The 17,045-nt window shown below is 42.7% G+C and overlaps 1 protein-coding gene across 1 annotated transcript in view; it reads right to left on the reverse strand.

Moving 5' to 3' along the window:
* Nucleotides 1-17,045, reverse strand: part of LOC101083779 (putative tetratricopeptide repeat protein 41) — a 77,174-nt gene that overhangs the window by 8,824 nt on the left and 51,305 nt on the right. Inside the window, 5 exon segments of the mRNA XM_045033176.1 lie at nt 317-450; nt 5,230-5,382; nt 6,366-6,513; nt 7,350-7,389; nt 11,773-11,912. Coding sequence (XP_044889111.1) covers nt 317-450; nt 5,230-5,382; nt 6,366-6,513; nt 7,350-7,389; nt 11,773-11,912 — 615 coding nt within the window.

Below are 17,045 nucleotides of genomic sequence, written 5' to 3' on the forward strand. Positions count from 1 at the left end.
GACACAGTGAGAAAACAGCTGTCTATGAACCAGGAAGCAGGCTCTCTCACGAGTCTATTGCCACCTGATCTTGGACTTCCCAGCTTTCAGAACTGTGAAAAACAGGTATCTGTTGTCTAGGCCTCCCTGTCTGTGGTATTCTGTTACAGCAGCCCAGACAGACTAAGATGCTTTCCTGATAAGACAAGGTAAACAAGACGCTTACATAGTCAACAGGAGTTACCTGCTTCAAAATGAAGGCATCTTTAAAATAAGCCAAGTATGCAGGTCAAAGGGAAAAGTCACCCTCTTCTAATAGAAATATGTCAGCAGTTACCTAATTTACACAAGGTGTCACTTAGGCTAATGCTCGGCTGCTTCCTGACGAGTGAGGAATTGGTGAAAGTCCCTGCATTTTCCTTTATTCGTATCACTTGTTTATAATATTCAATTGCTTGCTTCCTTTGGCATCTAGAAAAGAAAAATTTAATTAAAGTTTTGCATTCATTCATTCATTCATTCATTCAACAAACATTCAGGGCTGGGGCTCGAAGATGAGTAAAATTAATCCGTGTCTCAGAGAACTTCCCAAGGTAGGAGCAGAGGCTGAAGAGTGAAACAAAGGACCAGCCACTCATGAAGGGCACTAAGTGCAAACCTAAGGGTTCGGGGCTTTCGTGGTGCAAAATCTCCATTAAGAGTATGATGTGATCTAACATGCATTGTAGAAAATTCCCCTGGATGGACAATGTGGAGGAGAGACTGCAGCAGGTAAGGCTAGAGTCAGGGAGGCCAGTTACTCCAAGGGAAGAATGAAGGTCTGAGGTGATGCAGTGACCCCCAGACGAAAAAGGAGATCCGATGAACCTGGGCGTTACAGTGAATGTTGTGGCCCTGGTGCTGGGATCATTGGGGCATCGCCCAGTAGAGTGACATGGTTAGAACCTGAGCTCTCAAGTTAGACAGGCCTGGTAGTGACATGGAGGTTAGTTAGGCATACAGCTCTGCAATCAGACTGCCTGGGTGGTAATCCTGGCTCGACCACTTAAAGCTGGGCAAGCATCCTAATCTTCTGAACCTCAGCTTTCTCACCTTCAAGATGAGCTCAACAGAATTGTTTTGAGGATTTGACGAGAAAACGCATGCAGTCTTTAGTATAGTGACTGATCATAAACACGATCAAGATGACCCCGTGGTGTCTGCACTGGGTGAAACAGAAGACGCGTTTCATCAGGAAGAGAGGGTGGACGTGTTCAGTCTTGAGAATGTGGACTCGGAAATGCCCAAATACTTTGGAATACTCAAGTGGAGACACCCAATAGATGATAGGTCTAAGAGGAACATGACGGCAGGCGGCCAGCACCTTATGGCTGAAGCTCTAGGCACAGGTGAGGTTGGGGGGCTAAAATTGAGACCAGCGTCCAAGCACAGCGTCCACGAACTGAACCCAAGGGAGCACCATCATTTGAACAAGAGTCAGTGAGAGAAAGAAGAAACCCACAAAAGAACTGAGAAGGGATCATCAGAGAAGAGATCCAGGAGTGAGGGGATCTCAGGCACCAGAAGAGAGTTGTTTCCGGAAGGGAGTCATCAGCACAGTCCTTACCTCAGCATGAGAAGGCCAACAAGATCAAAAAGTACAAAGGGACACATGTAACATGTTCCTGATGACATTCACTGGAGTAGAGAAAATGGAGCTGGATGGAGGTAGACGTTCAAAGACAGTGAATGGGAAGTCAGGGAGAAACTTGACCTTGAAAAGGTGACTGATGAAAGGGTAGCTGCTGATGAGTGGATACAAAGTCAAGAAAGAGTAGATGACATTTATTTTACTGAGAACATTTACTGTTCCTCTTAAGACAGCTTATTCACTCTTCTCTGTCCTGTTGCTTTTAATTTAACCTCTTTTTTCCAGCCCTCCCCACCCCCATGCTGCAAGGCCCTCAGGATCCCACGGATCATTTCTGTAGTGCATGAGCGCTGTCCCGAGGGCACCTGGCCACCGGGACAAAGGATCTACACATGTGTGAGAGGGAAGGCGAGTCGCACAGCAAAATATCTCCTGGTCTTAACTAATGCTAAGAAAGATGTGGTCACCTAAGGACAACCTTCCACAAGGAAAAAGGCTTCCTATTATTCCAGAAGGTTGATCGTTGCTAATGAGACCTGGGCAAAAGGCATCCAAGTATGGTCAGGCTGTCTGCCGCAGAGGCCCCCCTGTGGAACGGACTAGCAATATTAAGCGTCTGTGATTCACACCCCACCGGTTGTGGACTTGTGATGGGGCAGCCCCAGGCAGCACGGATGACTCAGTCAGTATGCTAGTGTTTAGATTTTTCTTTTTCGAGGCATTGGTTTCACTGTCAAGCTGTTTGCTTCTCTAAAGAAAGGCCTGTCTCTGTTCACAGGTGCGGGTCTTAAGGGGAACGAAAGGAAGCTTATCTGGTATCCGGCACCTAAACAATTACCTGATGCGGAGCAAAATAACAATACTAAGAACCCCATTTAATGAGCCCTTTTGGAATGTGCCAGGCTTTCCGCTAAGCACTTCACAGACGGGATCTCTTAGTCCTCACAGTCACCCTGTGAGGAAGACACTATCCTCACTCTCATTTTACCAACGAGGAAATGAATGGGACAGCACCTGTAAAGTTAACCCTAACTACGTGCTCATTTGGGCTACGCTTTTGAAGGTGAATGCTCCAAGAAAGACTAAGTGCCCATTGGCAACCTCTCATCCCTCCTGGGAGCAAAAGTGGGAAGAGGTTGCCTGCCTGGGGAGAGGTAAGACGGAGAACAGAGAGCGGAGGGACAGAAACTACGAAAACTCCACAACTTTGTAATATAACCTAGAGCATCTCCAGCCTTCAGGTTGGCTGACTCGGCTCTGAGAGGGTGTGAGCCAGAGCCAAAGGAAGGGTGGGGTGTATCAGCGTCTGGACTCACACAGAACCTTCTCTCACACCCATCTGTCGAGAGAAGTGGTAGATGCTAACCCGGCAGATGCTAACGCTGATTCCACCCATAGGGTGACACCTATACCCCTCTCCCAAACACAGGACCTGACAAAGAATCTCTCCTTGACCAAACTCCGTTCATGGCCTTCTCACTCTTTCTCAAACAGGCCTTAACTTTTAGATGTCTGTGTTCATTTCTGCACCATCCAATTTTAGCAAGAATCCTGATAAGTCCATTTAAAGAGGACTCCCCGCCCCCTGATGTCTGATCACTGTCAAAACCGGGTTCCTCATTCCCCGTCATACCCCAGGTGAGGTCTGATCATGCCAGCCTGCTTTCAGCAAGCATCCTGTTAGGTCGGGGGCACCTGGGTGGCTCAGTCGGTTGAGCGTCTGACTTCAGCTCAGGTCATGATCTCACGGTTCGTGAGTTCAAGCCCCACAGGGCTCATTGCTGTCAGTGCACAGCCTGCTTGGGATCCTCTGTCCCCCTCTCTCTCTGCCCCTCCCCCACTTGTGCTCTCTCTCAAATATAAATAAACATTAAAGAAATTTAAGAAAACATTAAAAAAAAAAAAGGAATCCCCTTAGGTCCATTGAGCTTGAATCCTCCTCACCCCCGATGTTTCTTCTCAGCAATTTTCCATCCACCGATCCCCCCACACACAACTTCTCTTTGTATTGGGGGTTGTGTCCAATCTCTCCCCCTGCAAAACCTCACTGCAGGACCTGAAAAAAAGTCCACCTTATCTTTCTTTAACAAGTGTTACTGAGACAGGAAAAGCAAAGGGACTCCATGAGAGAAAAAGTTGTTTTTTTTTCCTTCTTTTCTGGCTTTTATTCTTGCTAGGACCTGCACCCCTACCCACTCTACACATGCCTCGGAAGGCAAAGAGCATATGTCCTCCCTGCCAGGGACAAGGAATTAATGATTTCTCAGGAATAGATAACATCGAAGGACGGGCCGGGCGAGAATGACCAGAAGAAGCCATCACGGGTACTCCAGACCACCAGCTAGACATCTCCACGCCAAGGACCCCTGGCTCCAAGAACTAACACCGGGGCCCTCATCTTTGATCTAGCTGGTTCCTGGATGCCTGAGGGGACACTTACACCAGACCGCCATCCTCAGTAAAAACTCCCAGACCCCAAGCAAAAACGAGACTCGTGCTCTTGTCCTTTCCAAGTCTCCTGGACACCCCGTCTATCTGTCTGTCTGTCTGTCTGTCTGTCTGTCTCTCTCTCTCTATATATATATATATATATTTTTTTTTTTTTTTCAGTAAACTATGCTTTCACCTCCTGCTGGCCCACGTTTGATTTCCATCCCGCCTGAAGCCAAGGACCCCTTAGCTGGTCTCACAGTACCCTGCTCTGGGTCCCTGGGCCAGGCCTGCCCTACATCATTATGAACAGTTTTTTCTCTAACAGCCTTAACAATGCCTTGTGTGGGGAGCAGAAGGAAAGCCCCAAGCGTCACAGGAGAGGAAGGGGACTTCCCGAGCGAGGAGAGGAGAAGGAAAACACAGAGGGAAAGCCTGGGTCTTCCAGGAGGAGACCCATGGGGTGTGGCCCCACAGACAATGGAGCTGAGACCTGCACAGAGTCAGGATGTAAATACAGTTAACCCTTGAACCACGCTGTTGGGGGGGGGGGGGGGTGGTGGAGAGGGACACCAACCCCTGTGCAACTGAAAATGTGCATATCTTTTGACTCCCCAAAACTTTAATAGTAACACAGTGTTACTTACAGTGTTAAGTAAGTGTTACTGATAACATAAGCAGTCAATTAGTACAGACTTGTATATCATACGTATTGTATATACTGTACTCTTACAATGAAATAAGCTAGGGAAAAGAAAATGTTATGAGGAAAATCATAAGGAAGAAAAAAATGCATTTACAGTCCTGTACCATATTTATTTTTTTTAAATCCATATATAAGTGGATCCACACAGTTCACACCTGTGTGGTTTGAGGGTCGGCTGTACATCTTCCTCACAAGGCCTGGGAGTGATTCAGGGAAACACAACAACATCACACTCCTTTGTATTTTTCCTACTGCAAAAACTTCTACACAATTCGTGGGCCAAGAGGTCCTTTCAAATACATTACAGTCAGTGTCCTGACAGACAGGGACAGAACTCTCAGGTTTCTGAACAAGGCTGCAGTCAAAGAAGTGAGGCACCCTCGATGGGTCAACCCCAGACCTCCCAGCCACTGGTATTTTGGTGGGGGGCCGGGGTGGGGGGGGAGAGAAGACACGCTACTTGGAACATTTGATATAAACTTACCTTTCACTCTCTTCCGGTAGAAAAGATAGTAAATCTGCTAAAAACTCCATAATTTCTCCAACTAGGATATTTTTCTCACCAAACAAACTTCTCCTGATATTTAAGCATTCTTGAAGTCTCATTTTTGCAAGAGACGTGTCTCCAGCAGCAAATCTGAGAAAAAAATGCATGTGTGTCTTTACTGGGTACGATATTATTGGCTACTTCATTGTACTATCAAAGGTAATTCTTTTTTTTGTTAATTTTTTTTTTAGTTTATTTATTTTTGAGACAGAGAGAGACAGAGCATGAACGGGGGAGGGGCAGAGAGAGAGGGAGACACAGAATCGGAAGCAGGCTCCAGGCTCTGAGCCATCAGCCCAAAGCCCGACGCGGGGCTCAAACCCACGGACCGTGAGATCGTGACCTGAGCCGAAGTCAGACGCTTAACCAACTGAGCCACCCAGGCGCCCCTCAAAGGTAATTCTTACAAACATCTTTTATTTTATACAGAAAGAAACAGAACAGCAGAGCAGTTTCTAATATAGAGATTCAAGACCTTCACAGTGACTTATAAGGAGATAAGTGAATATCTTATAAGAAACTAGACACTATTCTCAACCCGATCACTATCGACACTTGGGCTAGGTACTATGTTGTGGGGCTGTCTTGTGTATTGTATAACGTGTAGCATCATCCTGGCCTCTACCCACTAGGTGTCAGTAAGAACCCCTCCAAATGCCTCCAGACATTACCAGAGGTGCCCCGAGGAGCAAAGTCACCCCTGGTTGAGAACCACAGAAGCAGAGGATAGAAATGCTAACATTCAGCATTTCTTCACCCAGTTAGATGGAAAATGGATTAAAAATCTTAATCTTGGGGCACCTGGGTGGTTCAGTTGGTTAAGAGGCCGACTCTTGATTGCAGCTCAGGTCATGATCTCACAGTTCGTGAGTTCAAGCCACACATCGGGCTCTGTGCTGACAGTGTGGAGCCTGCTTCGGATCCTCTGTCCTCCTCTCTCTGCCCCTCCCCCACTCAGGCTACATTCTTTCTCTCAAAAACAAATAAATGTTAAAAAAAAAAAGAATATTAGTCTTAACAATAAAAACTAGTACAGAAAACAATAATTTTTCAAGAAAAAAATTCGTGTTTACATCAGAACACCTTCGGTGTATTTCATGATAGCCTGGTCACAGGGGTTGTTGTCCAAAAAGCTGGAAGTTTCAGTAGCACATTCCAAAATATGATTTTCTTTTAAGTACTTTTCACTTGCTGACTTTACCAGGTTGTTCAGCACTCTGCCTGCAGAGAATACATTTTGGCAACGAAGATGATGCTTAAGGTTTTTTTGTTCCACAAAAGAGTTAAGATGTCAAGAGGCAGAGCATTTAACATCATTTCTTCATCACTGCCAATAGCCAGGATTTTCTTAATAAATCAATTCCTGGCCTGCATTGCACAGGGCTTGGTTTTCATACAACGAATTTGTGTGTGCACAGCAATTACAAGGCTGAAGAGCTAAGACAACAGATTGGAACTGAATTCTGAGACCGTTTTGCAAATGAATAGATCAGAAATTAAGTAAGAATATGGATCATCACTGTGGTAGCCAAGTCCTACAGAAGGCAGCCAAGACTGCAAGGAAGTCTTGCAGTAATAATAAAATGATAAAGCTTACAACAAGAAGCACATGAATTAGCCCTATAAATCCAACTAAGAAATCATGAGCTATCCCTAGATACACACTGCCTTGGGGATGTACCTTCTGCAAAGGCCCAGCATCTTGCTCCTTTACTGAGAGTTATATATTCTGACACTAATACAGAGTCCTAAAATGCAGAAAGGATTTTCTAAGCCCTACTTTGTTAGGAAGAGAAAAAGCCCCAACAATGTTCCCAGAAGGCATTAGTCCAGCATTGGTGGCAATAAAGAAAATCAGACTTAACTCTTAACCTGTGCTACAGAATTCAGTTGTGATTATAGAGGATTACCATGAAACTGTCAAGAGGCATCTTTCCCGTCATCAGTGGGACCACATTCACTGCCCCACCCCCACCTCACCCAGTGCCTCACGTCTTTCACTTGGGCATCAGGGAGGGATAGAGCCATGTACCCAATCTCCCAATGTCCCCTCTCACCCGCCATGTAGTCCATTCTCCACACCGCAGCAAAAGTGGTCTCAAAACAGAAATCGGATGATGCCATCCCCAGCCTAACTCTCTGTAACGGCTTCCCCCTCACTGAGAAAAAAATCCAAATGCTTGCCCAAGGCCCGACACAATTCGGGCCCAGCTGCCTCCTGCCCTTTGCTCAGGGAGGCTCTTCCCACGGCTAGCACAGGCCAAGCCCCTTCCCACCCCAGGGCTCTGCACATGCTGTCTCCTTTGCCAGGACCACATGTCTCAGCTTAAATGCCCTCTTGACCCTTCAGAGGCAGACCCTCCCCCTGCTTAAGCTCTCTACCTATGGCTCCTCTGTGTCTTCCATTGTATTTATTCCAACCTGCAATCATTGTGTGTTACCTGTCATCTCCATTAGAGGGCAGTGTTGGTGACTGTCCTGTTCACTGTGCTGGGTTCAGCAGAGCCCTGGGTGCATCGCAGGTGCTCAGTACACAGTTCTTGAATGTATGAGCTCTGGCCAGGCTGGAATCCTTGCCCCTCTCCCTTTATCTGCTCTCTTGGGCCCTGAATCCCGACCTGACTCTTGTCAGAAGCCTGGAGCTATGGTGGGTCCCCATCAAAGTTGCTGATAAGGACAATGATCTACCCCCAAGCATCTCTTTTCAGCGGGACCCCACCCCTCCTGCTGGTTTGACCTCCTTGGGGAAACACGCTTGTCTACCCCATGCCAAGGTCTGCTCAATTCCTTGGAGCTCTGTACTTTGAACTGCCCAGCTGGCTTTGGAGGGCCAGTCCCAGAACCCACCTAAGTGCCCCTGGTTCCCTCCCTGGTATCCTGTGCTCACCAAGGTCCTAGCATGCCTGTAACCAGTCCTGCCTGCATGAGGGTGCCTCAGAAGCTATACTCTGTATATCAAGGATTATAGCTTCATACACGTCAATGCTAGAAGAGATTCTGTATAGTGAGGAGTTATTGCAGACAGACTTTAGGGTCAGACAGGCCTAGCTTGAACTCCCAGCTCCAAATCTGCTGGCTGTGGGAGCTGAAGTAGTTTAAGTTATTCTATCTTTCTGACCTTCAGTTCCCTCATCTATAAAATGGGGGTAGCAATACATACCACATCAGGTATATTTGAAGATAAAAGATCATGAGCATAAAGTGTCATACATAACAAGCATTCAACAAATGAGAACTATTACTATCAAAGTGGATTTATAGATGAGATCTAGTGAGGAGAAGTGGCTTGCCCAAGGTGACCTTGGATCTTCTAGCCATGGTGGTAGATTGCAAAAACAGCTGTAACCCCCCCTGCCAACCCGTACTGATTCCCCTTTGCAATGTCACTCTCCTCCACCAAGAGGTGGAGTCTCTCCCCCACTCACAGCAATGGACAGATCATCTAATCAAAAAATCAACAAGGAAACAATGGCTTTGAATGACACAATGGACCAGGTGGACTTAACAGGTATATTTAGAACATTTCATCCTAAAGCAGCAGAATATACATTCTTCTCCAGTGCACATGGAATGTTCTCCAGAATAGACCATATACTTGGACACAATTTAGCCCTCAGCAAGTACAAAAAATCGAGATCATACCATGCATATTTTAAGACCACAACACTACTTGAAATCAACCACAAGAAAAAAATTGGAAAGGTAACAAATACTTGGAGACTGGAGAACATCCTATGAAAGAATGAATGGGCTAACCAAGCAGTTAAAGAGGAAATTAAGAAGTATATGGAAGTCAATGAAAATGATAACACCACAACCCAAAACCTCTGGGATGCAGCAAAGGCGGTCATAAGAGGAAAGTATATAGCAATCCAGGCCTTCCTAAAGAAGGAAGAAAGATCTCAGATACACAACCTAACCTTATGCCTTAAGGAGCTGGAAAAAGAACAGCAAATAAAACCCAAAACCAGCAGAAGACAGGAAATAATAAAGATTAGAGCAGAAATTATGATATAGAAAACAAACAAACAAACAAACAAACAAAAACCAGTAGAACAGATCAATGAAACCAGAAGCAGGTTCTTTGAAAGAATTAACAAAATTGGTAAACCACTAGCCAGTTTGATCAAAAAGAAAAAGGAAAGGACCCAAATAAATAAAATCAAGAATGAAAGAGGAGAGACCACAACCAACACAACAGAAATAAAAACAATAATAAGAGAATATTATGAGCAATTATATGCCAATAAAATGGGCAATCTGGAAGAAATGGACAAATTCCTAGAAATATATACACTACCAAAACTGAAACAGGAAGAAATAGAAAATTCGAACAGACCCATAACCAGTAAAAACATCGAATTAGTCATCAAAAATCTGCCAAAAAACAAGAGTCCAGGGCCAGATGACTTTCCAGAGGAATTCTACCAAACACTTAAGGAAGAAGTAACACCTATTCTCTTGAAGCTATTCCAAAAAATAGAAATGGAAGGAAAACTTCCAAACTCTTTCCATGAGGCCAGCATTACCTTGATTCCAAAACCAGACAGAGACCCCACTAAACAGGTGAACTATAGACCAATTTCCCTGATGAACATGGATGCAAAAATCCTCAACAAGATATTAGCCAACCGGATCCAACAATACATTAATAAAATTATTCACCACGACCAAGTGGGATTTATACCTGGGATACAGGGCTGGTTCAATATCTGCAAAACAATTAACGTGATTCATCACATCAATAAAAGAAAGAACAAGAACCATATGATCCTCTCAATAGATGCAGAGAAAGCATTTGACAAAATATAGCATCCTTTCTTGATAAAAACCCTCAAGAAAGTAGGGATAGAAGGATCATACCTCAAGATCATAAAAGCCATATATGAACGACCCAATGCTAACATCATCCTTAATGGGCCAGAAAAGACCCCGAATAGTCAAAGCAATTTTGAAAAAGAAAACCAAAGCAGGAGGCATCTCAATCCCGGACTTCAAGCTGTATTACAAAGCTGTAATCATCAAGACAGTATGGCACTGGTACAAAAACAGACACTCAGATCAATGGAACAGAATAGAGAACCCAGAAATGGACTCACAAACATTAGTGGCCATCTAATCTTTGACAAAGCAGTAAAGAATATCCAATGGAATAAAGACAATCTCTTCAGCAAGTGGTGCTGGGAAAATTGGACAGCGACATGCAGAAGAATGAACCTGGACCACTTTCTTACACAATTCACAAAAATAAACTCAAAGTGGATGAAAGACCTCAATGTAAGACAGGAAGCCATCAAAATCCTCAAGGATAAAGCAGGAAAAAACCTCTTTGATCTTGGCCGCAGCAACTTCTTACTCAACACGTCTCCAGAGGCAAGGGAAACAAAACCAAAAATGAACTACTGGGACCTCATCAAAATAAAAAGTTTCTGCACAGCGAAGGAAAACAATCAGCAAAACTAAAAGGCAACCGACAAAATGGGAGAAGATATTTGCAAACGACGTATCAGATAAAGGGTTAGTATCCAAAACCTATAAAGAACTTATCAAACTCAACACCCAAAAAACAAATAATCCAATGAAGAAATGGGCAAACGACATGAATAGACACTTCTCCAAAGAATAAATTCAGATGGCCAACCGACACATGAAAAAATGCTCAACTTCACTCATCATCAGGGAAATACAAATCAAAACCACAATGAGATACCACTTGACCCCTGTCAGAATGGCTAACATTAACAACTCAGGCAACAACAGATGTTGGCAAGGATGCGGAGAAAGAGGATCTCTTTTGCATTGTTGGTGGGAATGCAAGCTGGTGCAGCCACTCTGGAAAACAGTATGGAGGTTCCTCAAAAAATTAAAAATAGAACTACCCTACAGCCCAGAAATTTCACTACTAGGTATTTATCCAAGGGATACAGGTGTGGTGTTTCGAAGGGACACATGCACCCCCATGTTTATAGCAGCACTATCAACAATGGCCAAAGTATGGAAAGAGCCCGAATGCCCATCGATGGATGAATGGATAAAGAACATGTGGTATATATAGACAATGGGGTATTACTCGGCAATCAAAAAGAATGAAATCTTGCCATTTGCAACTCCATGGATGGAACTAGAGGGTATTATGCTAAGCAAAATTAGTCAATCAGAGAAAGACAAATATCATATGACTTCACTCATATGAGGACTTTAAGAGACAAAACAGATGAACATAGGGGAAGGGAAATAAAAATAATATAAAAACAGGGAGGGGGACCAAACATAAGAGACTCTTAAATATGGAGAACAAACAGAGGGTTATTGGAGGGGTTGTGGGAGGGGGGATGGGCTAAATGGGTAAGGGGCACTAAGGAATCTACTCCTGAAATCATTGTTGCACATAAGCTAACTAACTTGGATGTAAATTCAATAAATTATATGAAAAATTAAAAATTTTTAAATTAAAAAAAATAAAGCGATTTCCCACTTTACCTGCACTAACATGTTCTCGACAGTCAAGAATAATCCTTCTGCTTCATTGATCTTGCCCATAAGCTTCAGAAATTTCGCAATAAAGAACATTAATCGGCATTTGTCCATGGTGGTAACCTCAAAAAGCCTGCATTCCAGCACTAGAATGGAAAGAAAGGTAAATAAACCTAAAGCATATTCAGAAAGGAACAAAGAGCATCCAATACTTAATCTTGACACAGGAGTTAAACACATTATCCACACTTCAGTATTTCTCTCTCAAGGGATTAGCTCTTTGCTTTTATTAATGTTTACATATATTACCAAGGATTTCAAACAATGACATAAACAACAACTCTAATGCTTTTAAATGATCTTTTGATATGTAAAATTTGAAAACCAGAGAGTCAAAGAGTATTTCTATAGTGCAGTCTATATAATGCTGCAATTTGAACTTGGGGGGCATTGTCAGGCAAGAATAAAAAGGTGTTTAAATTACTTACACAATTCTGCCCTCTGTTGTAACTATCTTGAATTACTGGCTTTGACAGAAAGAACAAAATGTTAAAAGGACCAAATAAGGAACATATTGTGTGTGTGTGTGTGTGTGTGTGTGTGTGTGTGTGTGTGTTATACCCTATTATATACAAATGAAAATACACAGAATTTTTGAACTTGAAGATTCAGTTAAATACATGGTACTACAAAGTCATCATTTTCAGAATTTTTCTTCCCAAACATCCCAGTATATGAACTTCTACATTTGACGACTGTTTCATTTCAAATTATTGCATCTAATCTGCTGGACAAAAATATATTCCTTGTTCTTCATCTGTTCCATCGCTCACGCCGTAGGCCACCCAGACAATGAATGCACTCCTGTTTTCCTTCTGCCAACTTCTCCAGGGATCACCATTTGTGCACAGTACAAACATTTATTGAACATCTACTATGTGTCAGACAGTATCCCAGGCTCCCAACAAAAAGCATTGCAGCCCTCAGCACCACAGAGAGGCCAGGAGGCTTTGAACCAAAGCTGTAGTGCTTCGAGTCCAAGAGCTAAAACTAAATCAGAGTCAAGGGAAAGAGACAAGACTCTCGTCCACAGTGGCCATCCAAGCAAACGGACCTAAGGTGGGTATGAGAACTGGTGGGTCAGCCAAGTGACAAAGGAATCTAAGAACTGTAAGTAGCTGCTTAGAGCAGCCGAGGGTGGTCTGGACAAAGAGCTGAGGGATGGGCCCTTGCCCAGGGCCGGCTTGGTCTTGCAAATTCTATGGGGATTACCAGGTCCAGCCCACCTGTCAAGGGCTCAGGTGGGAATGGACTATGTTCATTCACTATGTTCCACACTCAATTCAACAATCTCAGTGCTCTGACAAGTCTTCATTCATGAACCTTTCCTGCCACTGACCACATCCTCATGTTCATTTACTTAGCACAAACATATAGTTGGGATAGATAAGAAAATAACTTTTCTCACTATAAAACTAGTATGTGTACATTATAGGAAAATTGAGAAATATAGAAAAGTACAAAGAAGAAATCACTCATAATTGCATTATTCAAAGATAATCTGCATTAACATATTGCTGTATGTACCTCTGATCTTTTGCATGTATCCAAACACATTTTTTTAATGTTTATTTTTGAGAGAGAGAGAGAGAGAGAGCACACGAACGGAGAGGGGCAGAGACAGGTGGGGGGACAGAGGCTCCAAAGAGGGCTCTGCACTGACAGCAGAGAGCCCGATACAAGGATCAAACTCATGAACCTCGAGATCATGACCTGAGCTGAAGTTGGACACTTAACCGACTGAGCCACCCAGATGCTCCATACACATTTTTTAAAAATAAACTTGAGGGGCCCCTGGGTGGCTCAGTTGGTTAAGCATCCAACTCTTGATTTCAGCTCAGGTCATATCTCACAGTTGTGGGATCAAACCCTGTTTCGGGCTCAGAGCAGATCTCAGAGCCTGCTTGGGATTCTCTCTCTCTCTCTCTCTCTCTCTCTGCCCCTCTATTGCTTGTGCTCTCTCTGTCTCTCAAAATAAATAAACTTATTTATAAACTCTCTCAAAAAAAAATAAACTTGAGATCATCCTATACATTATGTGGGGTTTTTTTTAAGTTAATGGTCTCTTTATGGGCAGTGGCGGGGGGGGGGGGGGGGGACTAACATTTACAACTTGGAATGGGTATAAAGTGTAACTGCCCGAATAGCAGTGTTGATGGTTGCACTGGAATCCATAGCCACAGCCTCCTCTGCTGGCTCCAAGCCATGGTTTCAGACAGATTTAAAAATGGAGTATAAAGATGCCCCCCGCCGCCCCGGTAAAGTTTTCTTTTTAAAATTTTGTGTGAATGGTGACAGCCCCACATCCATTTCGCTCTAGTAAAATGCGATCAACGTTACCATCACATGTGGCATGCCAGCGGGACGTGCGTCATCCTCAACATGGTTCTGGACACACCAAGTATAAGAAAGCCATCCTGCTAAGTGGGGCTACATCCAGACAGTTTATCCTTCATACAAATGAATATAAATTCAAACCATGAAAAGAGCCATGAAAGAGATGGTGATATGAACTACGGGAGGTTTCTCCATAGAAATGACAATTGAGCTGAGAGTTTAAAAAAGAACAGAAGCTGTTGCAGCAAAATGAGGGAGGGAGGGTGTAAAAATTCTGGGCAGAGCAAGAGCACAATGCAAAGGCTCTAGGGCAGGAAAAAGCAAGGTGCTTAGGGGACTGAAGAGCAGAGAGAGCGAGCTGTTTGGTTCAGGATCAGGGTGGAGACATAGGAAGGGGCCATTCAGCAGCCACACCACTCCCGGTGCTGCTGCGGGTGCCAGGAACACAGCAGTGAACTCAAGAGGCAGAGTCCTCCTTTCGTGGAGCTTACATCCCAGCAGCTGGGAGGGTCAGAGAGGAGAGGGCAGCAGGAAGCAGAGACAGACAATAAAAAATTAATTAATTTATTTAAAAACAAAAAGGAAACTAGACAAAGTCAGGTAGCAGTAAAAGCTATGCCAAGAATTAAAACCCACTGACAAGATAGAGAATGACTAGGTATAACATCAGATGGGGTAGGCCACTCTGAGAAAGTGACACTTTGGCTGAGATCTAAATAACCAGAAAGAACTGGTACTACAAAAATATGAGTGGGAAGAACATTCCTGGCAGAGGCAACAGCTGGTGCCAAGGCCAAAAGGCAGAATGTACTTGAAGGACAGAAAGAAGGCCAGAGTGGCTGGCATCTAGAGGCCAAAAGGAAGATTCTTATAAGATGACGCTACCTAGGCATGTCGGGGGTAGATTATACAAACGATTATAAATTAAACTGAGGAGTTCAGATTTTAGTAGCGGTGCAGCAGCAGGTCTCTGGAATGATCTTAACCTGGAAAGTGACATAATCTGGTTTATATTCCTAAAAGCTCATTCTGGCTACTAAACAGAAATGGAACTTTTTTGGAACAAAAATGAAAGTAGGAGGACTAGTTAGGAGGCCATTACGATAGGCCAGGTGAGAGGTGATGGTGGCTGGTGAGCCACTGATGGCAGTAAAAAGCTGAGGTTAGGATATCCCCTCTCACCACTCCTACTGAATGATACTGGGAGTCCCAGCTAGTGCAATAAGACAAGAAAAAGAAATAAAAGATATACATGTTGGGAAGGAAGAAATAAAACTGATTTTGTTCACAAATGATAGACCTGTCTGTGTAGAAAATCCCAAAGAATCAACAAAAAACTCATAGAACTGGTAAGTGATTATAACAAGGTTGCAGGATAAAGGTTAATATACAAAAGCCAACTGCTTTCCTATAGACCAGCAATGAACAATTGGAATTAGAAATTTAAAACGCAATACCACTTATAATAGTACCCCATAAATGAGAAACTTAGGCCTAAATCTAACAGAATATGTACTTGATCTATATGCAGAGAACCACCAAATTCTGATAAAGGATATCAAAGAAGATCTAAATAAACTGAGAGAGATTCTATGTTGATGGACTGGAAGACTCAACATTGTTAAGATGCTTGACTTATAAATTCAATACAATACCAATAAATCTTCTCTAGATGTCTAACTGATCTTTGACAAAGTAGCAAAGACAATTCAATGGAAGAAGTCTTAATTAACAAGTTGTTCTGGAACAACTGAACATCCGTATAAAAAAAAATCTAGACAGAGATATTACACCTTTCGCAAAACACATAGTCAAAATGGATCATAGCCTTAAATATAAAATGAAATACTACAAAAGTTTTAGAAGGAAACAGAAAAAAAACCTACGTGACCTTGGTTTTGGTCATGATTTATTAAATACACCACAAAAAGCATAACCCATGAAAGAAAATACTGATTAAGTTAGACCTTATTAAAATTCAAAACTTGGTGGAGTGCCTGGGTGGCTCAGTCAGTTAAATGTCCCACATTTGATTTTAGCTCAGGTCATGTTCTCATGATGGTAAGATCTAGCCCTGCATCAGTCTCCACCCTGGGTGTGGAGCCTGCTTAGGAGTCTCTCTCTCCCTCTCCATCTGCCCCTCCCTTGCTCGCATGCGTGCACACACACTTGCACTCTCTCGCTCTCTCACTCTCAAAACTATATATATATATATATATATGTATATATATATATATATACATATATATATATATATACATATATATATATATATATATATATATCCATCAGTGATAAGAAGTAAAGTCAGACAAGAACTAAAAATGTTCTTTGCATGGCCTGCTCAAGATCTTGCCTATTTTTATTGAAGGGTTCATTATTTTATTTAAGAGCATTTTACTTATTAAAAGTATTAATCTTTTGCCTGCCACGTATGTCACAAATATTTTTGCCAGTTATCACTAGTCTTATAATTGTGTTTTTAATTTTCTGAGTTGTGTTGTTTTGTTTTGATTTACATGTTGTAATTTCATTTATTTAGACACATTTATCGACTGTCTTCTTTGTGATTTACTCTTTTGCTTTCTTGCTTAGACGCCAACATTTTCTTATAGTTTTTTTTTAACATAAAATTTCATTAATTTACATTTAACCCTAATCTTCTTGGGATTTATTTTGGTGTAATGGCTCAGGTAACTTAACTTCTTACCAAGTAGTGAACCATTATCACAGCACTATTTATTCAATTTATTCCATAATCTAATTTGAAAAGTTTCTATCACTTACTAATTTTTTATATCCATACCTGAGTCCGTACCTGAGCTTTCTATTTTGTTCCACTGAGCTGTCTATTTTTGCTCCCAGTAGCATTTTTAAAATTA

The sequence above is a fragment of the Felis catus genome, chromosome B4, assembly GCF_018350175.1.
Source record: "Felis catus isolate Fca126 chromosome B4, F.catus_Fca126_mat1.0, whole genome shotgun sequence".
Taxonomy (NCBI): Eukaryota; Metazoa; Chordata; class Mammalia; order Carnivora; family Felidae; genus Felis; species Felis catus.